Source organism: Taurulus bubalis, assembly GCF_910589615.1.
Source record: "Taurulus bubalis genome assembly, chromosome: 14".
Classification (NCBI taxonomy): domain Eukaryota; kingdom Metazoa; phylum Chordata; class Actinopteri; order Perciformes; family Cottidae; genus Taurulus; species Taurulus bubalis.
The window spans coordinates 6420260-6444686 of record NC_136602.1 but is presented as its reverse complement, the minus strand read 5'-3'; the positions used below and the strand labels follow the sequence as shown (position 1 = coordinate 6444686).

General features: G+C 40.2%; 3 protein-coding genes across 3 annotated transcripts; all 3 read right to left on the bottom strand.

Annotated features, from left to right (window-relative positions):
- Positions 1-2711: 2711 nt before the first annotated feature.
- On the bottom strand, positions 2712-6296 carry LOC306747188 (lupus La protein homolog A-like; the record flags this gene model as incomplete). The annotated part of the gene is made up of 10 exons (XM_079230210.1): positions 2712-2824; positions 2926-3112; positions 3195-3335; positions 3419-3461; positions 3558-3629; positions 4267-4370; positions 4452-4559; positions 5075-5249; positions 6043-6146; positions 6237-6296. 10 exons carry the CDS (start codon positions 6294-6296, stop codon positions 2712-2714), a joined length of 1107 nt encoding a protein of 368 aa, XP_079086336.1.
- Positions 6297-9032: 2736 nt separating this feature from the next.
- On the bottom strand, positions 9033-13605 carry LOC306746533 (kelch-like protein 23; the record flags this gene model as incomplete). The annotated part of the gene is given in 5 exon segments (XM_079229456.1): positions 9033-9343; positions 9421-9573; positions 11297-11741; positions 11745-12047; positions 13576-13605. Coding segments are annotated over 5 exon segments (1242 nt in total).
- A 1847-nt stretch (positions 13606-15452) lies between these two features.
- LOC306746532 (high-affinity choline transporter 1-like) lies at positions 15453-19462 on the bottom strand (the record flags this gene model as incomplete). The annotated part of the gene is made up of 7 exons (XM_079229455.1): positions 15453-15989; positions 16171-16388; positions 16503-16656; positions 16785-16928; positions 17310-17458; positions 18266-18382; positions 19279-19462. The coding sequence occupies 7 exons, from the start codon at positions 19460-19462 to the stop codon at positions 15453-15455; spliced, it is 1503 nt and encodes a 500-aa protein (XP_079085581.1).
- Between the last annotated feature and the right edge of the window lie 4965 nt (positions 19463-24427).

Sequence of the window (24427 nt, the reverse complement as noted above, 5' to 3'; positions counted from 1 at the left end):
TCTATCGTAGTGACAGCGAAGCTTACAGTGACGCTTGGAACAAGCTAAATCAGAGGTATGGCCAGCCGTTTGTCATTCAAAAGGCCTTTAGAGAAAAGTTATCCAACTGGTCAAAAATACAGTCTAAAGATGCTGTAGATGCGCAATAGTTGTTTCTGAAAATTGGCAAAGATAAATATAGTTCCACGTTCGATATGATCGGGCTGCACGGTGGCTTAGTGGCTGAACACTAGGCCTGGCATACATTCGGTCACCACCTTGAGGTGATGGCGAGCACCGGGACTTGGTCAGGGATGCACGACCCGCCCCCCCGAATGTATGCGTGAGTTGGCATTGATCTCCCCGTGCAGTGTGGGTTAAAGTTTCCTCCCACAAGCCAAATACAATGCAACAGGTAATAGAATAGGACAAATTCAAAAATGGCACATATATGCAGTACTGCATAGAATACAGCATATATACCCCGTTAAAAATGCTTTTTTTTTTTTTTTTTTTTTTTTTTTTTTTTTTTTACAATTTCAACTGTCAATAAAAAACAGCAAAATACATTGAAATACAGTCAAACCAACAAACCCTATTAACGTTAGTTTTTGTTATCCCAGCTGAGTGTTGTATGCCAGTGGTTCTCAACCTTTTTTCAGTAATGTACCCCATGTGAAATATTCTTTATATATTCTTTAAATATGTAATACACAGCGCGGTGCCATCAGTGTCTGATTTAATATAGAATATATACAATTCAGTTTATGAACTTAATTAAATAACTTTTTTTTTCTTCTTTTTAAACATACTTAATTAGAGAATGTGCTCAATATGATGACAGGGATCAGCGAACAAGTATTTTCATTTGTGTGTGTGTGTGTGTGTGTGTGTGTGTGTGTGTGTGTGTGTGTGTGTGTGTGTGTGTGTGTGTGTGTGTGTGTGTTGATTTGCAGAAAGTGAAAAAAATATACAACTAATAAAAAAATTGAAAATAAGGAAAAATAATTAATCATAACCCACCCACAAACCCACACACACACATGGCCTTTACATTTGTTCACAAAGTTTGTAGTTCATGGACTAGTATAATAACTATTTTTAAAGTTTATATGCCATAATATGTATAATGTACCAGCCTTTTTATTTGACCATATTATGTCATACTGTTATACCACTTTACTTTGAGGCGACATCACTGTTAGTCTAGAACACTGAATAATGTTCCCACCAGTAAACCTGAACATGCACACCTCTCTCTGTGTGACAGCGATTATAACCGCATAACTATATAGATTATAATTAACTAGAGGATACACTTCTTCCTACACGTAGATCTTAAACCCTTAAATATAAACAGGAGCCCGGCCACCCTACGGAGGAAACTCATTTCGTTTTTTTTATTAAAATAAAAGTTGGATAAAATCTCCATTGTCCTCTCCTTATATGTAGTGAGGTGTCGGTAGGTAGAACTAACAGAGCCGCTGACTCGCCGCTCTCCTGGATGACGTCACACGCTGCCACGGACTCTCCGCTGCCAGTAATCTCACTCGCTGTCTCTCCAACAACGTTAGCTAACGTGTTAGCAAGCTGACTAGATTGCTATTATTAAACTGGTGGGAGGGAAATGAAGCCGCTGTAGACATCTTAACGCTGATTGGCCAAGACTCGACATGTCAAAGGTCTTCTGTTGCTAAGATGATCACGACCTCAGTTTTTTTTCCGTGTCCCACTCCAATCTCAGAAACGGCGGACAGTTGACGCCCCGCCCCCCTCTCCCAAAAACAAAAACTCTTCGGATTTACACCATTCACGTAGGTTACCTATTTTGGTTTCAAAACGGCAAATTTCGCCAAAAGGTGAGGGATTTTCATGTCTGTTTCAAGCCTGAAGTTGAGCCAAGTCAAAGCTTAGGTCCTCATATGTAAAACTTTGACCCAAGTCTTCATCTGTAGCAAGACTATACTATTCGCTATAGTGAAAATATTCAAACACTGACGACATACTCTCTTTACAGAACTAAGATACGACTTGCCAGCATCCTACAAGTTCCACAAAAAGAAATCGGTAAGTTGTCTTCGTGTCGAGGCGTAATTGAATTAACACACACAAATTGATGGATTTTTACATTTTATTTGCTATACAAAAAAACACCAAAAGAAAAGAATTTTCTCATTCACTGTAGGGAATCTACACAGAAAAAAACAATGGCACACAGACTGTAGATGTCACACAGGTCTTACGAAACCTAAATGTTCAGATGTAATTACATTGCTGTCAAAGTGCAGATTTATGTTGAATGATAAAGTCAAAATCATCTTAAGAGGAGAAATATAGGTACACAAATAATGTGAGAGGCACAATATAAAGGGACTTAAAAAGCTGAAAACTGATGCTTTGCAAATTGTTCTCTAGGTTGACATCCAGGTGGACTTCATACGATTCTCCAAAACTTGAAACTTTCACTGGAATGGATTAAAGTTGCCTCTGCATTTTCACCGTTTATAATAAATCTTTTCACAAAAAAAAAAATGATTGGTGTGACTTTGACTAAGATCCATTTTCAGTTTTGGGAACCTTTGCTGCGGGACCATCAGTGTCTTCGGGTTCTCTCTTTGGGGCTGCAGGTTCTGGAGGAAAAGCACAAAGTAGATCCAATATAAATAACAATGCAAAAGTCAAACCGAGTTTTCAAGCTCCAAAAGATGCTGAACTTACTGTCGCCCTCATCATCACTCAAATTTCATCTTTTTGCCCTTGTACTGAGATCTGCCTTGATCTCTGCCACCTCTGCCACCACTTCGGCCTCCTCTTCCTCCTCTGCCACCTGATCTTCCTCTGCTAACTTTTAAGACAGATCAGATACATTAAACAAAATCATGGATTCAATTATTTATTAATAAATTGTTTTAGACCAGCTGTTAGGTTTTTTTTTAAAGTATTTACCTCGGTTTTTGGACCTGTTGTACGATTCTTGTTGAGCGTCGATGATATTCTTCAGTTCCTCTTTCTCCTCATCTCCCTCAAGGACATGCCCGGTAACACTGTTTTGCTTGATTTTCAATTCCCCTTCGTTTGCCTCTTTGGCTTTATCGAACGCTTCCTTTGCATTCCCATCGGAAAGTAGGGTGCCCTTGTTAAAAGTAAAAATGTATAATTAAATTAAGTCTCAGATTTTTACCCCGAGTGTGAGACTTGAGTTAGAGCTTCCTTACCTCTTTGGCCCCTCTTGTAAAATTAACCCACTTAATCTTTCCATGTCCAGAGAACAATTCATGGAAGTCCTCTCTTGAAACATCTTCAAGCTCTCCTGAAAACTTCAACAAGCAACCCATCTGCTCATCCAAAAGCAGGCCCTGCAACACAAATGACAAATTATTACAACTGAGACCAGAGCCCATCATATTGCAAAGCTTATTAGCACATAGGAGGACCTCACCATTTCTTTGTCTTCTGCATTTTTTTTTTTTCTGCTGTTGTTCCTTGCCCCTAAACATTGTGATGGGGGGATGGGTCAGTCGTTTTCAAAGAAATTAGCTGTATATTTCAGGCCAATGCGGCATTGGTTGTGTACTCACTGTTTAGCTTTTGCTTTGGTCTCGGCTTTGAACAGTTTTCTCTCTTCTGCTTTCTTTACATGGTAGTCTTCTCTGCAAGTAGAACAGCAATCACATATTCAAAAATAGGAAAACCTCATTTTAATTCAGTTTAATTGCTAAATTTCTGAAGAAAAAAAAAAAAGGCCTTTGGCAGACAATATATTTTGGATGTTTAATGTAGATAGCCAAGAGTCTTTCTATTGTAGTTTGTTGTGGCTAGCACAGTTCATGTAATCATTGTTCAAGTTACAGGAACATTTTGGGATGCGTTCGGCTGAGTCTCCACTCCCAGTCTTAAGATCTCGTCTCCCCTTGGTAACCAGTGACCTCTGCTCTCAGGTTCATCACAAATACAGAAATGACACATCTTACTACTGTTAATGTTGGAATACATACCTCAGTAACTGGTAATGTTGGTGTGTATTTTTAATTTAAATTGATGTGGCGGCTATTGCCATGAGATTTTTTTTTATAAAAATATTTAAAATGAGCATCCATTAAAGAAATCTTTTAAAAATTGTTATTTAAAAATGATTCAATAAAATACAAGTGTAAGTTCATAAACTGAATTGTATATATTAAATCAGACACTGATGGCACAGTGCTGTATATTACTTTTTTTTACAACCCAAAAAGCTCAGAGGGTACTCTGCTTAAAAAACAAACAAAAACAAGTGGTATAACTTACCTTGATAACACAAGCATCTCATTGTCTTTGAAGGATTTTATGTCTGAACGTTCTACGAACTGCTTAGATGACTCTTCTGTGTCAAAACAGACAAATACTGATCCTATAAACTAATTAATTTAAATAATTAGAGAAATCTCTATTGAATTGTTAGATAACATTGTTAGAATACAAATGTAATTGACCTTGAACTGCCTTTGCAGGGTTCTCCTCATTTGAATGTTTTCTATGGGGCCTTTCCCATTCAGCCGCTCCTGAATCTCATCAAGGGAAGTTTCGAGAGGGAAACCTTTCTAGAAGAGAAAAGATATTAGAATGTGGGTAAAACATGTATTAATTCAGAATATATACATTTATATTTATGTAAATTGAACAGCCAGGATAACACCTGCTCTATAGTTGTATATAATGTAAATATACACCCGGTTGTCAGTTAATTAGGTACTTCTAGCCAAAGCTAATGCAGTCCAATACTACAGTCATATTCTACCTTCATGAAGGTTATAATGTGTAGTTTTTGTTGGAACTGTTTTAGAGTGGTGTTCCCATCATTAGGTCCATATATATCCATGAGTAGGCTAAGGCAGGAACACCTCTGTTTAATAGGGCTACAAACTATAGCCTCTATAAAATAAACAGTTGAATCAACTCTCTAAAACAGTTTCTATAGAAACTGAACATTATAACATTCATGAAAGTAGAATATATCACAGCACTTTTGTATTACTGCATTGATTTTAAGCTAAATGTACCTAATAAACAATCAACTTATAAATATAAATGTGTCATGCAATTAAAAAAAACTTACCATGTACACAGATTTGTGCTTAAGAGCGTCTTTGTAATCGTCATTCACTTCTGGTAAGGGTTTGTTTGGAACCCTCCTGACTTTAGTCTTGTCATCACTTATTTCCAAGATACCAGTCTTTGATTTCTGGAGAGCTTCGACGATAACGTTGGTTTCTGCAGTTAAAGACTTCAGTCTGGAAAGAAATACAAATATTCAGATCTCAAAGGGTAATAAAAGGCAACTGAATTGCTACTACACCGCTCTTTCAAGTATTTAGACTTGATGAAAGTAAAAACGCTGACCCACACTGACTTCTGTCTATATAAAACTCAAAATATATAGACTTTAATCAGTTGGATTTTGTCAGTAAGAGGGTCTCCAATTATATTTGCCTGACATGAATACCTTTTACTAAAGTCAGCAAATTGTCCCTTCGTCCCTTTCTTTATGTGTGCATGAGGTGGCTAGGGACAGGATTAAGTCATGGGCTAACTTGCCCTGCTCGGCATAGGTCATACAATGGCTCCACAAACTGTTAAGTCATTAATGTCTTTCTCTAACGTTTTTAGTGGTTGCCTTATCTTGTTAATCCATCCTCGTCCACGGCAGGTAACGTTACAATGCCATACAGAGTTTGCTAATAAGAGTAGTCTCATAAATTACAGCTAATCACTCAGCTGATTTTTTTAGCTGTTAATGTTTTTGAAAGTTTGTATTGCTGCTCAAGAAAGACTATTTGTATACATACAAGAATAAATCAATTTGATTGTTTTCTTAATTAAATGTATGTTTTCCTCACAATATAATCCAAAAGAACCAATAAGAGTATTGCTAAGGAACTAAACCAATGAGCAGTATTGATAAAAATACTAGTATCGATAAAATCCTAACACCCATCCATGCAAAGGATAGCTTTTAGTGAATTAATCAAATAAATATGAGTAGTTGTGTTACAACAGAATGGGATAAAAATAGGGATAATGAACCTGTTGAATTTGAGCATCGTCTCCAAAGTCACCCAGCCATCGTCAAGCTGCAATTGTTCTTTGAGAAACTTGTCTCTTGGAAGATTGTGATCCCCGAAGTAGTACTAGAGGTGGGAATAAGAGTCATTTTTTCAGCTGAATTTAAATGGACTTTTACAAAATTTGATATAAAATATATAATTAAGTCAGAATACCTCTATTTGTCGTGCCACTTTCATCTCAATTGGAGACATCTCTTCTTTCTTTTCTGCCATTTTTGTTCTGTGTAGAAAACAGTAATCCAAACATTTGAGAAGATATGATAAAACAAGTAAATCTAAGGAAAACAAATAAAGTAAAAATGCTAAATATTCTCCAGTTCCAATTTATTATATGCGGGGATAGCTTTTCTCTCTGATATCACAGCAAACAGTATTTGTTGATATTTGGTTCAACTGGAGGAAGCCACTTCAACAATTGTATATACTAAACTATTTTTTATTACAATAACTGAAAAGTTCCACAATTAATACATGACAAACTATCCACATTAGTCTATTCCAGCGGTTGTTCATTTTCAGTACTTTTTGTGGCTACAATTTGAGCACTGCCTTAATCCTGGCAGGCGTCCAGGTGTATTTGCTTCAGGTTGGAAATAGCCATGCTGGGGTTTCTGGATAATTCAGTGTATTCTAGACATTTTTTATTGAGAAATCCTTTAACCCCTTGTTGATGGTTGAAGACGTGTTTAAAATAGTGAACACATTCATTTAAATTCCGTTTCCCATTGTTTTGGAGAACACTCAACTGTGCATTTTGTAAATTGTGCACATTGTCTGCAATACCACAAGGTTTTCTGTCTTTCTTCGAATGAAGCAAATTTGTTGTGCACTCTAAAGAGTCCTGATCCACGAACCTATTATCTGGGATTAAGACGTTAATGAATCAATTTGTAATTGGTTACACCTTAAAAGCAGGAACAACACGCTGTTATTCTATGTCTTGAACAGCTCGACCCCGTAACTGAAATCAAATAAGCCAGTTTCAAACGAACCACGTTTAAAATGTGCATTTCATTGACATGAACAGAAAGTTTTCGTTTGTCCTGATGCAATGTTGCTGCTGACTTCATAGCTACCACGCTAGCTTAGCTTAATGTATCCGCTGCAGCTGGACGCCGGCCACGCTGTACGCCAGAGACCGTATGATTCAGGAAAAGCTAAAGGCACACAGCTTATGAAGTCTAGCAACGGGGACAGTACACGTTTAAGTTAATTCAGTGGGACGTTTAGCTTAGTTAGCCGCAAAATACTTTAGTACGTAATGTTACAGTCGGCGTAACTCCATATGGTTCTCCGTCGCGTCGACGGCGTACCTACGCCGTAGCTACGCTGTCGACGCAGACCCCTACGCCGTAGCCTGACGCGTACCTCCAAAAAATCCTAACTACGCGTTGCTTTGACGCGGACCGTAAGCGCTGTGATTGGTCCGCTCAGAACGTAATTTCCGGCAGTTGCTTCTTCCGGTCTGTCTTCCTACACCTACAGACCACCGCCGCAAACGTCTTCTCTGTCGCCTGCGCTTCAACACTTGCAATATAAGCATTTGAACCACGAACACCCTCTCGCTCGTCCTCGAAAAGTTATACTTACGATACGTTGAGTCTCCGCTAGCAACACGTTTAGCCGTTCAAACAGGAAAAGACTTCTCTTCTCGCACGTTGTAGAACTGCGTGCCTCGGAACACACCGAGGACCAAAAAGAGCGCGTCCCCGCGCGCTACTCCGGCTGCTGTGCGATGGAGGTCAAGACATCGGGATGTCGCTGTGAGTCGATGTAACCGCCATTCGTTATTTAGCCATTTGTTTAATTTGTATGTCATTTAACAGATAAGTCATTTGTTGTACAACATAGATCTATTTATTGAAATAATTTCATCATTTGGGTGTTTTTCTTATCACAGTGGTACTGCTTGTACTTTACTTAAGTATTTCCATTGGAAGCCACTTAATGCTTTTACTTAGTATTGTGGGAAGTATAGTACATTTATTTATTTATTCATTTATTTATTTTCTTACATTAATGTGAACTTTAAGATATAACAAACTAATAAATGATGTATTGTCATAGATTTCTGCTATCTACACAGTAATTTGTTAAAATTAGTCCGACCTGTAACAGCTGCAACATTAAAGTGATGAAAACAAACAAGTATATTTTTATTCCAGTGCTTTTGTACTTTCGAATGCAGGGCTTTTACTTGAAACAGAGCATTTTTACACGGTGGTATTGCTCCTTTTACTTAAGCAAAATATTTGAGTATTTATTCCACCACAGGCCACAGTCGTATAGGTGAAATTTGTTTGTTGAATGCTATCCAAAATATATATATATAAAAAATTAGATCTGTTTACTATTGTAAAACACTTTTAATCGCCTTTTTTCTGAAAATTTGCCTTGCACTACAACTTATTTAAAATGTTATATAAAAGCTGACAGGTTATATAGGATGGAGCCTAACAAACATCTCACTCTGACTCTTTAGACACTGTGATACAATTTATATAGTCCAATGTACCTTATATCAGGCTCACTTATGAATTGAGTCAGAAATCCCATCACAGGGTAGTGATTTATTTAATCAAGTAATAGTACAGGTCTATAATTAAAGGGAAATTATTATTTGGAGTATCCTACATCAGTGAGGTGAATTGTGTGTATATGTAAACTGTATTTGAATAATACTCATGTAAAGTCATCTTTTTTTTTCTTTTCAGTCCTTCCTTTCATCTATAAAAACAGAAATACCCAAAAGTAAAGTGCTAACTATGAAACCCCTGAGTTTAAGTGAAATGCTTGTTATTATATTCACAGTTTGGCAAATCGGTAGCTGTCTCTAACAGCCGTTATACAAGGTTAACTCAACATCATGTGTGATCGTGTAGCTGGCATTTGCAGACTTTGAAAGAATCAGATCCATTTGGCACAAAATTATGTGATAAGGGTTTGACGCTAAACATTGTAAACACAAACACTTCCATGTGATCTGGCTGGGCTTGGAAGAGTCCCCACAATCTCCCAAGAGTCCAGCTCAGGGTCATATTTCTCAATGGTCTGCAGATAGGTCCCTTTTGAGTAGGAGTATCCCCCTGTTACATAAATACAACCATTAATGACCACCGCCCCACACTCCATCCTCCTCTCCTTCATCACTGATATAGGTCTCCATTCGTCTCTCTCTATGTCGTAGCAGTCTGCAACAGTCATCTGTCCACCCACCAAATACAGCGTGTTGTTGAGAGACACTGAACACAGCCCGTACTCTGAAAACAGAGGATTTCAAATCAGAATACAGTATTCAGCATATTTTCATTTCGATCTCTTCCTCTTTTTCTCATACCTGGATGCGGACTTATTGTAATGATACTCCACTCATTCACATCTGGCTTGTAGACTTGGATTTTTTCATAGGTGCAGTTTCCTCTGTAACCATAGTGACCTCCAGTCACATATATCTGATCTCCCATTACGCAGGCAGTGGCATTTCCTACACCTTTAAAAGGAGACAGAGGTTATAGGTATTTGATCAAGCACTCACATCTATAAATGTAAATGACTTAAACCTGCATTCATTTATTTTTTGACCATTTGGAGGAAGTGCCTTATCACCTTACACAGTTGATATCATTACTTTGTGAGAAAGAAGTTGCTTATTCAGACATCCAGCAGATCTGGAGCAACTTTAACATCAATGTGTGTGTATGTGTGTGGTGTTTCCTGCTAGCTGGCCAATGTAAGTCCTATATTCACTCTTTTTTAGTTCTGTTTGGCTCTCCATCAACTCCTGAGAGAAATATCTGCTGCTAAATGCTCCACTATGTTCACTAGCAAACAACATGTACATCAGAATGTTGTTTATTGATTTCAGCATTCAACACAATCTACCCAATGAAACTGATTGCACTCTTAGCAGTCTTGAGTAGCTCACTCTGCAAGGTTATTAGACTTCCTCACAACAGACCCCAGGCAGTTCGGATTGGCAACCAAACCTCCTTCACTCTAGTGTTGAACACTGGCGGCCCTCAGGGCTGTGCACTCCTCCCCCTCCTGTTCACGCTGTAAACCCACGACTGCAACCCCAAACATGAAGAGGACTCTGTTGTGAAGTTTGCAGATTACAAACAGCGCAAAGATTTCACAGTGAGAGAAAATCAACCACCTTGCAGCTCACAACTCACTGCTCAACGCCAGTAAAACCAGGGAGCTGATTGTAGATTTTTAGAAAAAAGGGGGTGAAAACGCACAAGCTGTCTACACCCTGTCTACATCAATGGAGCTGAGGTAGAGAAAGTTATTAGCTTTACGTTCCTAGGAATCAGCATAAAAAACAACCTGACATGGTCCTTACACACATCCACCCATAGTGAATAAAGTTCATAAACAGCTGTATTTCTTAAAGAAATGTAAGAAGGTAAAATGCCTGTGTCAAGTTCTTGTAAACTTTTACAGAAGTGCAATAGAAAGCATCCTGCCTGCAAACATTACTACCGTAACTGGCATGGGGTGTTTACAGCACCGGACAGGAGGGCTCTATAGTGGGTGATTAAAACCGCCCATAACCACATTGGCACCCATCTACTGAGCATCAGTGATCTGGTGAGAAGAGGAGCCTGCGAAGAGCTAAGGGGATATTAAAAGACAAAACCCACCCAGCCACAACCTGTTCACCCTGCTGCCGCCTGGAAAGAGATACAGAAGTATCAGCTGCCAAACCACCAGACTTCAAAACAGCATATTTTCTCTGGCTGTGAGACTCCTTAATCCCTCCTCTACCCTGCATATATAATATAGTTTTTATTTGTCGTTGTTGTTGGTTTTCTTTCCGATATAGCAACAGCACTAAAACCAGCTGCATGCTTGTGTCTGAAAACAGGGTGGAGGACAGCAGTGGGATTGAACTAAAGTTGTGGGCCATCCAAAGCAAGGAGCTAAAAATTAGAATAGAAGTAGGACGTGTGTTAATAATTCATTTATTGAGGTTCAATGTTCATTCTTGACCTGAAATAACAGTTGAAAATAAAAAACAAACAAAATATTTAATTTTGAAGCTCCTCAGGAGATTTCAATCAAATCACATGATCTCCGTCAGCAGATGAAAGAGGAAGATCATGTGATGCCACTGAACAGCTACTAAAACTCATCCTCAGTAAAGTTGTCTTTCTTCTTTCTCTTAAGTTCACTGATTCATATAAGTCATCATTTAAAATGTTGCATACCTTGGATCATTTTGGCCAAAGGGGACCATTTCTTTTTCAAGGGATCATAATATTCGGTCTCTTGCTCCGGAGCTCCTCCTCTGTATCCTCCGATGGCGTAAATGCAGCCATGCAACGCCACAGAGCAATGGTAGTATCTAGCTGTGATCATGGGGCAGCCCTCGGTCCATTCATCATAGTCACAGTTATAAACAGAAACTGTGTCCAGAGCCTCAACAGTGTTTGTCCTGTAACCACCAGTCACATAGATATTTCCTCCAAGTAAACTGACGCTGTAGCTCTCTCTAGAGTGGTCAGGCATGTCTTTTCCTTGCACCCAGGTGTTGCTGATAGGATCCCAGATGTGAACCTCACAAAGAGGGTGCCAGTAATATCCACCGATGATATACATGCTGGAAGACATTTTTCTGCTTGAGGACACGTCTTTGCCATTGGACCTTAAAGCCTAAACGATGATAGATTTAAAAATGTCTTCACTGTTCAGCAAGCATGGTCTGTGCACCTCTAAAGTAGCCTTGAAGTACATCTCATCAAGGTCTAGGTGGATGGAGTGCAGCAACTCCGCAGAACAGTGAACACGATTATCCAAGTCATGGGTCACCCATTTGGCTACAGCATCTATCAACACGTCGTCCCTCTGCACGATGAGGTTCTGTGCAGCCAGAACGGAGCTCATCTGCCCATGATCCAGCTCGAGGAACTCTTCCTGCTGGATGAGCTCTGGGAACCTGCTCAGCATCACCCTGCGGGCCTAGGATTTTTTGGAGGTGCGCGTCAGGCTACGCCGTAGCTACGCCGTCGACCTGACGGAGAACCATAAACTAGGCTTTAGAGGGAAGCAGGGACACTTTCCTGCACTAGTAAGCTAACGTTAGTGTTACTAATATTACCAAAATATAGTATTTGCACTTTATATTGTGATATAAATCATTTGGCTTCATATAGTTGATACATGGCATGCGTTTAGTGTAACGTGTAAATTAATTAGAATCCTTTATGTGTGACGCCGTCGTCGTGTGTGTATATGTGTGTGTGTTGCTGCGCGTTAGCTAAGGCTAGCTCGTAGCTCCATGGAGAAGTGTTGATCTTAAAAGATGACCCAAATCTACACTGGATTCTCAGAGTCAAACAGCAGGTGTTCCAGTCACAGTTAAACACCTTTAAGGAGACGGAGCAGCTGACCCTAAAACACACGAGCACAAGGATACCAAGAAAGTGACAAGAAAGTGACAATTTCTCAGAGTGTAATTGTTGCGTCTCCTGCAGGCCTTGCTGGGTTGTCGCTGTAATGAAAGGTACGGCAGTGGCAGGTTATGGGAGATGAGAAAAAAAACAGGAAAAACCACTGAAATGATATTACGGAATCGTTTTGTACTGAAAAGAAACGTCGATCAAGTGTATTCCAGTCTCTCATCTGAATGACGTAACCTACGATGTAACGGAAGTGTCATTTTTATTTATACCGTATTTTTAATAAACCACTTTAAAACGTTTGCAAGGAATCATTTTCGTGTGTGTGTGTGTGTGTGTGTGTGTGTGTGTGTGTGTGTGTCTTAATGGTGCTTCGCTCACTGCAACAAAGGATGCTCTGCACCAGAGGCCCAATTAGAAAAAGATTAATTATAATCATCATTTCTCCCAGTCTTTTGCAATCACCGTAACAGTGTTTTTTTTCACAGCCACAAACGCTAAAATCAACGGGACGTGATCGGCACGGAGGAGTTCTGTGTTTTCCCCAAAATGTCCGCTAAGAATCTGAAGTGAAACATGTAATGTGATTTGAGGAAACGCACAAGCGTCTCTTTTTAGACTGATGACTGACAGTATGGTGCCAATTTATTTCCCCAACACTGAACACACAAAATACCGGAGCACATTTAGGATGTCGTTCACGTGCACGCAGGTTTTTAATTTGAGATTACAGCTAGCTCACGAATGCTAATCGTTTTAGGGAAAAAATGCGGCGAGCTCCGTGATTCACACACAATTGTCGTCGGTGTGCTAAAGCTAAACGGGCTTGTTGACAGTAAACAAGCTAATATAACCCCGTTAGCGATCGTTAGCCCCCTACCCGCTAGCTTCGTGTTAGCAGCAGCTCTATCTGGCTAACTTGGCACAATGACGTCGGGGCCACAGAGTTCAGGACCTTCACTGGGATCCCGCCGTTAGCCGCAATAAACCGTCAGCTAGTTAAAAGGGACATTGCAGCACAAACGTCCGCAAACTGTTGAGTGTGACGGGACGGGGACAGCAAAATAGAACATTTTTAACATGAGCACACAACGGTCGAACTTCTTCTCCAATCCCATCTCTTTGGCGTTTTTCCTATTTTGTTGCATTACAAGCTGTAGACATATATAACCCCGTTAGCTGATCCGCACTGATTTTTAATTTTAAGTGTTTCATCACCCAAATCAATCAGATTATATTTACGAATAAATATATACTTATGAGGATATATGTACTGTATGCGCGTATGAATCATGTACTATATTTGTGTATATACATGTATGTGTAGATTACCATATAACTAGGAGTTTGAATATGTGTATGGGCGGATCAGTATGTTTGTATTATTCATAATCAGAAAGTCAATCAATTGAAGCAGTGAAAATAAATTGTGTGTGATTCTCTGTATTCTTATCACCATCACCTTAATCATGTTCTACAATAATGTATAATAATCGCTGGTTCAGGCAGAGCAGCAGCAGTTTCATTCAAAAACGGGGAGACGGCGGTGGTGACGGGCGGAGCTTCTCAACGCTGATTCTCAACGCTGATTCTCAACGCTGATTCTCAACGCTGATTGGCTGCCGCAACTTTGCGTCACGCGATTTCTCCACCAGATTTGGGATAATTCAACTCACGCGAATTCGCGCCGCGTCCTTCGCTTTGTTCGCCCCAGGTCAAACGTTCTGTTCGCGCCGCCTCCAACGCGTCTATCTCGCCGCAAATTCGCCAATTCGCAAATTCGCGCAGCAGCGCGTCTGTGGATTGACTTAACATGCAAACTGGTCGCGCCGCAAAAACGCGTCACGTCCGGTGTGAACACGCCATAATGCGGCCGATGATGGTAGTGTCATCTGACAACTTCTTAACAGTTCTCTTCATGTCTGGGGTTGCAGTTAAACATGTCAGTGATGACATCAGTTAGTTGGTTGGTGCATGTGAAAAAGGAACGATTGATATTAAGGGATGATTATTTAAAATGGAGATTATTTATTGTTTTACACTTGTATTTTACAGAAAAATAATAGACAACAACGAAGAAAAAGATAACCAAAACCAATTCCAGCTGGCAAACATTGTTGTATGTCACACCCAGTGTTCCCTCTAAGCTGCGTGCGCGGCCGCGCAGGCCAGTCGAAGTGGCCGCGCAATAGATTTTTCAGACCGCTCACATTTTTCAGACCACACAAAAGATTTTTATTCAGGGGTTAAAAATCTTTTTTGCGCCAGTGTTTCTGAGATAGGAGTGAGCCATCTCCACAATAATAAGATCTTTGATGTGACGTGTCGAGTCTTCTTGGCCAATCAGCGTCCCGTTTCTCGACATGCGCTCTCTGTACCTCTGCTAGCGCTCTGCCTTCGTTAGCACCCCCCACCCCGCTGTCCTCCTCCGGGCGCCAGGAGTGAAGCTCACCCAGAGCGCCACATGATCTAGGGCCGGCGCTGTTTAGGCTCCTCTTGGCGTGCCCTGCTCCAGCAGTTATAGGCTACCAAGGCGAAAAGAAAGGCAGAGCAGGTGCCCCAGAAAAAGGTCTGCCTAACGTTCAAACATGAGGGGCTAGATGAAATAGTCCAAACTGGCACAGGTAGGATGAAACTTTCAGACATATTTATATATGAAGAATATGAAGTTATTAAATTGTTTATATAGGCTACCTTTGGGAAAACGCAGGCTTGTGGTCATTTTCGGTAGGTCGCGTGGTTGCGAATTGCTCGCTGTGCTGAAATGTGCGCTCAGAAAAAAAAAATTGCTCAGTGCTGAAAAAAATTTGAGGGAACATTAGTGCACCCCAATCTCTCACACCCCATTTCCTGGCTTCCTCTTCACAGTCAAAGTTAATGTGAAAAGGCCTCCCTGGCCCTCCAAAAAACCTGCTTCAGCTTGTACCTCACACGTTTAAGCTGAAGCAAGTATGGTTTTGCCTTTTTAACACCCTGTAATCATCATAGGCTCTGAAACGTCATTGTCACAAATATTGTCAGTGTTGCCTTTGTCTGTTGGCGTCTGTTGTTTCGGCAACTGTTTGACTTTCATGTTCAACGCATCCCACTTCTCCGGAAGCAGGTTTTTGTGGATGAGCAGAGAGAACAAGTAGGAAAACAAGAGGTTGGCAGCCAAGACAGCCAACATGCAGATGGTATTCACTGGAGAGCGTTGGACATAAACACCATCTTCAAGGGTGCATGCTGGCAAATGGAGGATGGGCGGTAGCCCAATCAACGGCTCTCCACACAACAGTCTTAACAGCAGCCCCACCAGCCAGCCCATAACAGCTCCATAACAGTTGGAGATTTTGAAGAAGAGAACACAGACCAGTTGAGGGAAGATAATAATGTAGGTTATCAATGTGCTAAGAAACCATATCACGTATACGCTGCTTTGGGCACTGGTGAGAGATGTGCTGATCAAGCCTGCTACCACCACACAGCCACGAATCACCCACTGGATCTCTCTCTCTGATGCCTGGGAAAGGAGAAACAGAAAAAAGATGACATGATGAGTTATTATCTTACACAGAACCATCTGAGGAACCTTCATTGGAAGTCAAATACAGGGCAGGGGATTGGAAGAACCATCTGTCAATCTATCTCTTGCCAAGGCCAGTTGGGGCTTATCATTGTGAAAGCAACTTCAAGGTTTTGACCTGGGTCCTCAGGAAGCCCTTATAGATGCTGGAGGTGAAGACGGAAGCTGCAGCCAGCAAGCCAGAATCAGTCGATGACATCACGGCGGCGGCGATACATCCAATGCCGACAATGGAGACATAGGTTGGAGTGAGGTGGTGCAAGACAATGGGCATTACAAGAGTTGCCTCCCCACGTTCAAATGGAGATGGAGAACCATAAGAAGTCAGATTCCAGTCTAAGGGATGGACAGATACACACATTACACATGTTGAGACACATTAAGTGGTTCAAAGGGAAGTTTCAAGCTTTAAGAGTAAGACTAAAAGAGTTTTGATTGGGAATAAATTACCTGTTGATGTGGCAACTGCGCCAATCAGGACAGGAGGAATTGCAAAAATAAGAACAATTGCAGCAGCAACAAAACAGTTGATTTTAGCTGTGGCTGAGGAACAAGCAGACAACGTCCTCTGATGGAACTCCTGATAGCCCAGGCAACCCAGAGCCTTCAGAGAAAAGCAATGTCAATTTAATGCACCATAGAAATCACAACCTTTTTCCAAATTGAGAGTAGGAGTACAATATGGCTGAGACATAAGGGTTATAGTTCTGCAATACATGATCTTTCACTTACCAAAACAAACATATTATCGATCCATCTCCAAGCTTTGTCTGCTTCTAGTGTACCCAGCCAGGGAGCCTGCAAAGTGTTGTTCAGGGCTGTCTGAGTGATGTCAGAGGTTGAGGGGTTCATCAGGACAAAGGGGACACAGAACCACTGCAGAGACAAGCATCATAATACTGAGGCACCCACAAGAATCTCCAGAGCAGTACATAAAAGTGACAATGTTACATTTTTTAAACCGAATCTTTCTTCGTTTTGAACCTTTTGCTTTTGTTGTATGAACTAAACATATATGGCCACCAAACACCCTGAAAACATAATTAGCAAATTAAATGAGTAATATATAAACATCATTTCAAGGAGACAGACATTGGACGTTTGAGCTTCTGCAGCCAAAGAACAGCAATCCTCTCACATGCCTGTTTCATACTCTGTGTGTGAGACTCGTTATCTGAGAAAAGTAAAACCATAAACCTGCTATAAAATAACAGCAAAATCTGTCATGTGAAAAAACCAGGACGTGAGAAAACTTACCAAGCTGATAAACATGAGGACAAGCTGTATGACATCTGTGTAGGCCACAGAGTAGAGACCTCCCATTAGCGTGTAGATAATAGCCACAGCAGCAGAGATCCAGTTGCATACGACAAATGGTAAATCCAGAATCACACTCATGGTTGCACCTGTGGAAACACAGGTGGCAATCATTAATTATTGTTCAAAATTGCATTAATCCTTGCATACACAAGAAACGACATTGCTAGTTCCTTGAGATTAGTTCTGTCATATATGCAACACATGTATACATCTAATTGTTTGAAAGTTACCTTATTTAAACTGTCATTACATACCTAGACTAATCAGTGTTGATGCCACCCACAAAATGTCAGTCACCAGGGTGGTCACAGCAAAAAAGGTCATTGGTACTTTTCCATACTTGATCTGGAAAGGATCCATCATGGTCACATATCTTCTTTCTCTCATTGGCCCAGCAAACAACAGACCACCTTATTAATGAGACAAGGACATTTTTTCAGTAACCCATAGGGAGAACATACAGAACCCACTTACTGTAAGGCAGCAGTGGTCACCACTGTAGCATCTTACCATCTTACCGCCGCGATCGTATGACGTACCCATTGCAATGCTGGCGTCCATCATTTTCTGTAGAATACCTCTGCATGCTAATGAACGTTAACATTTTGGGACCGGACTAACAGTTCTAAACAAACAAGACTGTAGAGAATATAGAGATGAACTTACTAAAATAAATTACATTCAGTGGCAATTTGGCAAAGTTTCCTGATAAGGAAATTATCTGTGATTCCATTCGTTTCCATTTTCAACAGAAATGCACGTGTCAAAAAGGTACATGTAGGCGCTAATGTATAGTGAGGGGTTGGAGTCTGCAACATAACACAGTTGTACAACTTCAACATAGTTAGTTTTGTCTGGCAACACAAATAAAACAAACTATACTTTAGACTTACCAATAATCAAACTTAGTGCGAATCCTAAAATAAAGCTGGAAGCGCCAACAAGGCCCATAGACGGGTTGTACACCATTTCTGACGTTCCAATAATGAAGCCTCCTCCAATCCACGTAGCTGAAAAGTGAAAAAACATATATGAACACATACACACACACACACACACACACACACACACACACACACACACACACACACACACACACACACACACACACACACACAGATGTCTGCTTGACATTGTTTCAAGCTGTTGAGTTTTTTACAGAGAAAGCATATCCATCGGACTGCAAATTCATATGACAAATAACAGTTTGGGATTAATTTAAGTGAGCCAAGAGAGCTTTTGCCAACAAATAATAAAAAAGAACACTACTGCAACTACAGCTGGTGATTGCAGGGTAGAGGTACATTAAATACGATGGATCGTATTTAATGTACCTCTACAGTAATAAACAATAAACATGTTTTCTATATTTGTGTGTTACCTATTTAGGTCAACAGTATAGGTAATTAGCTAATTGTACACGGAAATGTGTTTTAACACTGAAGAGTTTTAATAATAACTCATTGCATTCTGGACTTTCACTTCCCACGACCACCCAGGATTTTAAGAATACTTTACAACACTTTTGAAGATAACTTTTTATCAGTATGATTTAGAATTTGGAGGTTACAATGCTTTTTAAATAATCATTTCAGGGGAGGAAATTCACAGTGTCAAGAAAACATGTCAAGATGTGCAGACAAAACAATACAATGCAAACAAAGTCTTCTCGTGGATTTCACATTTTGATGGGTTTTAAGGTACTTGTGGGGTCTGGATTTCATCATAGAAGCTGTTTTGAAGGTATTTAAACTAAAGCAGCATCTAATTTGTCCATCCACCATGAAGAGGATCCTTTTTGATTTTGCATTTGCCTTGTTTTCATGCTGAGCAAAACAACAAAAACTGACAATTATGTTCCAGTATCACTGTAATGATACTGGGCTGCAATAAAAGGTGAGCTCACCTGCAGTGGTGAAGATCCCCACAACTCTACTGATGCTTCGGTTTCCCAGCAGGGCCGTCTCCATACTATCAGCCGGACATTTGTTCTTTTCCTTTTTGGACTTGAAAGAAGCCCAGATGCCGACTCCGAGGATCAGCAGGTAGAACACCACCATTGCAATTACTCCTGGGACACTGACAGTCATGTTGAACCTGACGTTGTTTGATAGAGTCAGGTTGTCGGGAGCAGAGTAAAATGATATTACCAGTGCAGACTCATCGCCTTTTTGTTTTCTGTGTGACTCCCCCTCCAATGCTCTCATGTGCTTGAACATCCAACCTTTCTTGTTTGGTTGGTTGGCTATCAGTCAGCTTTGCATTCTTTTTGAAAGTTGTGAATACAAATCTGGTGCAGACTAAACAACTAGATTAACTGAAAGTGGATTTTAGCAAGACATTCTAAAAATGAGCTATTTTTAAATCAATCTGCTTCTCCAATATCAAGAATTATCAGGAAAATGATCTTCTTCCACGGGCGACTGTGGATCAGTGGTGAGCAGGGTCGTCCTTCAATCAGAGGATCGGCGGTTCGATCCCCGGGTCCCCTAGCCCATGCCGATGTGTCCTTGAGCAAGACACTTAACCCTAAATTGCTCCCGTAGCTGCGCCTACGGTGTATGAGTATTAGATAGTCCTGATGTGGCACCTTGCATGGTGGATGACTCCTATGTAAAGAGTATTTAGAAAAGCACTTTATCAAAGCATTATTATTCTTCATCAGGGACAAGCAATTAAAATTCAGTGACATCCAGTTTGAGAGAATTTCCTCATGCTGTGGTCCGGAACATCACAATAATGTCTAACTTGTCCTATGATTTATATATATATATATATATATATGTATATATATATATATATATATATATATATATATATATATATATATATATATATATATAGATTGAAGTACCCTAACAGTTGTATTAATGTATGTGTGTGTTATCAACAACTTACTTATTAAATGAAATAACAAAAGTTCTTTTGAATAATATCTAAACATTATTTATTCTCAGATTTCAAATTGCACTGGATGAATTATAAATAATACATACTTTAATAATACATCTAAGTTCTTCTCTCATTTCAAGTAAAGTGAGAGTGACAGTGTGTTGGATCTTCCAACCTTTCCCCTAAACTTAAACTCATTGAGTCTAGGGCAAAACACAACATAACAATATTATGCTATTCCTGACCCTCAACAGCCCAAAGCCATTTCACAAACGTGTTCAACCTTTTGCCATTCAAGCATGCTCTCTTTAAGAATTACAGAGTAAAACGTTTCCCAGTTATCTTATTGACAGAACTCAAGCAATACGCTTGTTTTGTCTCCAGCCGTAGACAGCTGGAGTCAATGGAAGGAATACAAAGTTACCGCAGGACGGACAGCTTGTGGCGCGGCTGAGTATTGATTATTAATATCCGTTCACCGACATTGATCAGGAGAAGAATCTCTGAGCTCCACTCTGCAAGATCGTTGATTTCCTCTCTTTATTGCGTCTCAGCCGTTATGTGTAATGAGGCCGATGACGGTTGTGTCATCTGATAACTTCTCAACAGTTCTTTTCATGGGGTTGCAGTTGTGGGTCTACAGCGTGAAGATGAGGGGGAGGAGCACAGAGCCCTGCGGGGCTCCGATGTTCAACACTAAGGTGGAGGAGGTATGGCTGCCAATCTGAACTGCCTGGGGTTTGTTGGAGAGGAATGTTAATAACCAGTTGCAGGTTGTGGTACTCAAGCCAGAGTGCTAATTTTACCAAATGAGTCATGGTGGAGATCGTGTTGAATGCTACGCTGAAATCAACAAACAACATTTTGATGTAGGTGTTGTTATTTTCAAGATGTGTGAGGGCTGAGTGGAGGGCAGTGGAGAAGATGTCCTCTGTGGATCTGGTGGCTCTCTTTGCAAACTGGTGAGGGTGCAGACTGGGTGGGATGTTGGTTTTGATATGCTGGAGAACCAGTATCTCAAAGCACCTCATCAGAATGAGGGTGAGTGCTACAGGTTAGTGGTCATTTGTACTAGACACTGCAGACTTTTTTGGAACAGGGATATGGTGGCTCTCTTGAAGCAGGTGGGAACAGTCTCCTGACAGCAATATGATAAACATGTCAGTGATGACATCATCACTTTTTGTGATACACACACACACACACACACACACACACACACACACACACACACACACACACACACACACACGTTTCAAAATCTGTTGAGGTTTGTACAGAGAAAGCATATCCATTGGACTGCAAATTTATATGAAAAATAACACTTTGGGATTACTTTAAGTGAGCCAAGAGAGCTTTAGCCAACAAATTAAAGAATATAACACTACTGCAATTACAGCTGGTGGTTACAGGGTAGAGGTACTGTACATAAACTATGAATGATCCAATCATTTTAATTGGATCACCCTCCGGCCAAACTGACAAGAGGGAACAGGAACAGGAACAAAACCAATACAAATATTAAAATGTGTTGCAATCCCACTGAGGTTAACAGTATTCAAATGTAATTAGTTAACTTTAAATTATGCACAGAAATGTGTTTCAATGTTTGAAATAAAGCAGCGACATGACTTGTACTAAGAGAGCTCTCTGAGCTGTCTTCTCTCACTGACAACATAAACAACACAGTCCACAGCCATTTCAGAATTAGTCACAAAATGCAATCTATCCGTTTCATGTACAGGGACACAAAATTGTCAACTTTTCACTTTGTTTTCGGGGATGACGTTATGTTACAGAAGGAAACAGAATCACACATCAGTCTCTTCACTACAGCACTCTGGGACACCATGTCACCAGCTCTGCATTGCCACACAGATGCATTTCATGTGTCTGTCCACCATGAAGAAGATCCTTATTAACTTCAGTTTCCTAGTTTACGTGCTGAGCAAAACAACAAAAATATACAATTCTTGTCCAGAATCACTGTCACGATACTGGGCTGCAATAAAAGGTGAGCTCACCTGCAGTGGTGAAGATCCCCACAACTCTACTGATGTTTCGGTTTCCCAGCAGGGCCGTCTCCATACTATCAGCCGGACATTCGTTCTTTTCCTTTTTGGACTTGAAAGAAGCCCAGATGCCGACTCCGAGGATCAGCAGGTAGAACACCAACATTGCAATTACTCCTGGGACACTGACAGCCATGTTGAACCTGACGGTTGTTTGATAGAGTCAGGTTGTCGGGAACAGAGTAAAATGATATTACCAGTGCAGACTCATCGTCTTTTTGTTTTCTGTGCCACTCCACCTCTAATGCTCTCATGCGCTTTAACATCCAACATTTCTTGTTTGGTTGGGTGTCGGTGGGCATTGCTCTCCTTTTGAAAGCGTTTTTTTGAAGGCCTAGATCAGGCCTGGCCAACCCGCGGCTCCCGAGCCGCATGCGGCCCTTTGCCTGGTTTTATGCAGCTCTCGCGTTCATATCAAAGTTTGTGTTTGTGTTTTTTTTTTTTTTTTTTAATCTTTTTATTGATTTTGCAAATACTTTAGACCACTGGTGTCAAACTCAAGGCGCGACGGCTTGAAAGCCATGAAATCGCGGACCCGTTTTCAGTCCGTCAGGACGGTCATTTTACATGGGCAAAAAAATAAATAAAATCCTGTGCTTTCATTTTGAAGGGATTTTTTAATGCGGCAGAGTGCAATTTATTCAATTTCAGTCATATTGATGTAATGTGTTGTAACTTTGTTACGTTGTTCATTCTGGTCACATGACATTTATTCTTCTGTCCATCTGGGGAGAGGGATCCTCCTCTGTTGCTCTATGAAGGGTCTTCCTGTTTTCCCTGTGAAATGGTTTTTACTATCTTTATTTGGTGGGTTTTTCCTGATCTGATGTGAGGTCCCGGGACAGGATGTCATTTGTACAGATTGCACATTTTAATTTGTGATTTTGGGCTATATAAAATAAATTGAATTGAATATTCACACACTCCTCAATCCTGCGTTCACAACACTTTACTTGCGTGAGTTTACACATCGGACTATTTGTGATAGTTCGCTTCATTCCCAACCTTTTTTTTATGTTATGTTCAAAAAGGCTGAAGTTATAACATTATTATGTGTGTTGTATTACCTTGTGTCCTTAAGAAGCACTTTTTAGTTTTTAATTGAGTGTGAAAGGGAATATTTCTGTGTTCTGTGGCATACTGTGACACTATCTCAGGTTCAAACAGCGCCATATTTTCATTAAATCAAATTGAGAAGTTGAAAATGTTCCTCGCTTTGGTCGCGGCTTGTCATTCAGGGGTGATGGTGGGTCCTGCAGCCAGACCAGGTGAACCACTGCCCCAGACCACATGATGTGGCTCTTTGCGGTAACACAGTAAAAAATGTGGCTCTTATTCTCTGACTGGTTGGCCACCTCTGAACTAGATTAACTGAAAGTGGATTTTAGCAAGAATTTTCAAAGATGAGCTATTTTTTAATCAATCTGCTTCTCCAATATCAATAACTATTATGAAAATGATCTTCTTCCACGGGTGACTGTGGCTCAGTGGTGAGCAGGGTCGTCCTTCAATCAGAGGATCGACGGTTTGATCCCCGGCTCCGCTAGCCCATGTTGATGTGTCCTTGAGCAAGACACTTAACCCTAAATTGCTCCCGTAGCTGCGCCTACGGTGTATGAATATTGGATAGTCCTGATGTGGCACCTTGCATGGTAGCTCCTCTCATCATTTGGTGGATGACTCCTATGTAAAGAGTATTTAGAAAAGCACTTTATCAAAGCATTATTATTCTTCATCAGGGACAAGCAATTAAAATTCAGCGACATCCAGTTTGAGAGAATTTCCTCATGCTGTGGTCCGGAACATCACAATAATGTCTAACTTGTCCTATGATTTATTTATATATATATATTGAAGTACCCAAACAGTTGTATTAATGTGTGTGTGTTATCAACAATTTACTTGTTAAATGAAATAACAAAAGTTCTTTTGAATAATATCTAAACATTATTCATTCTCAGATTTCAAATTGCACTGGATGAATTATAAATAATACATACTCTAATAATACATCTAAGTTCTTCTCTCATTTCAAGTAAAGTGAGAGTGACAGTGTGTTGGATCTTCCAACCTTTCCCCTAAACTTGAACT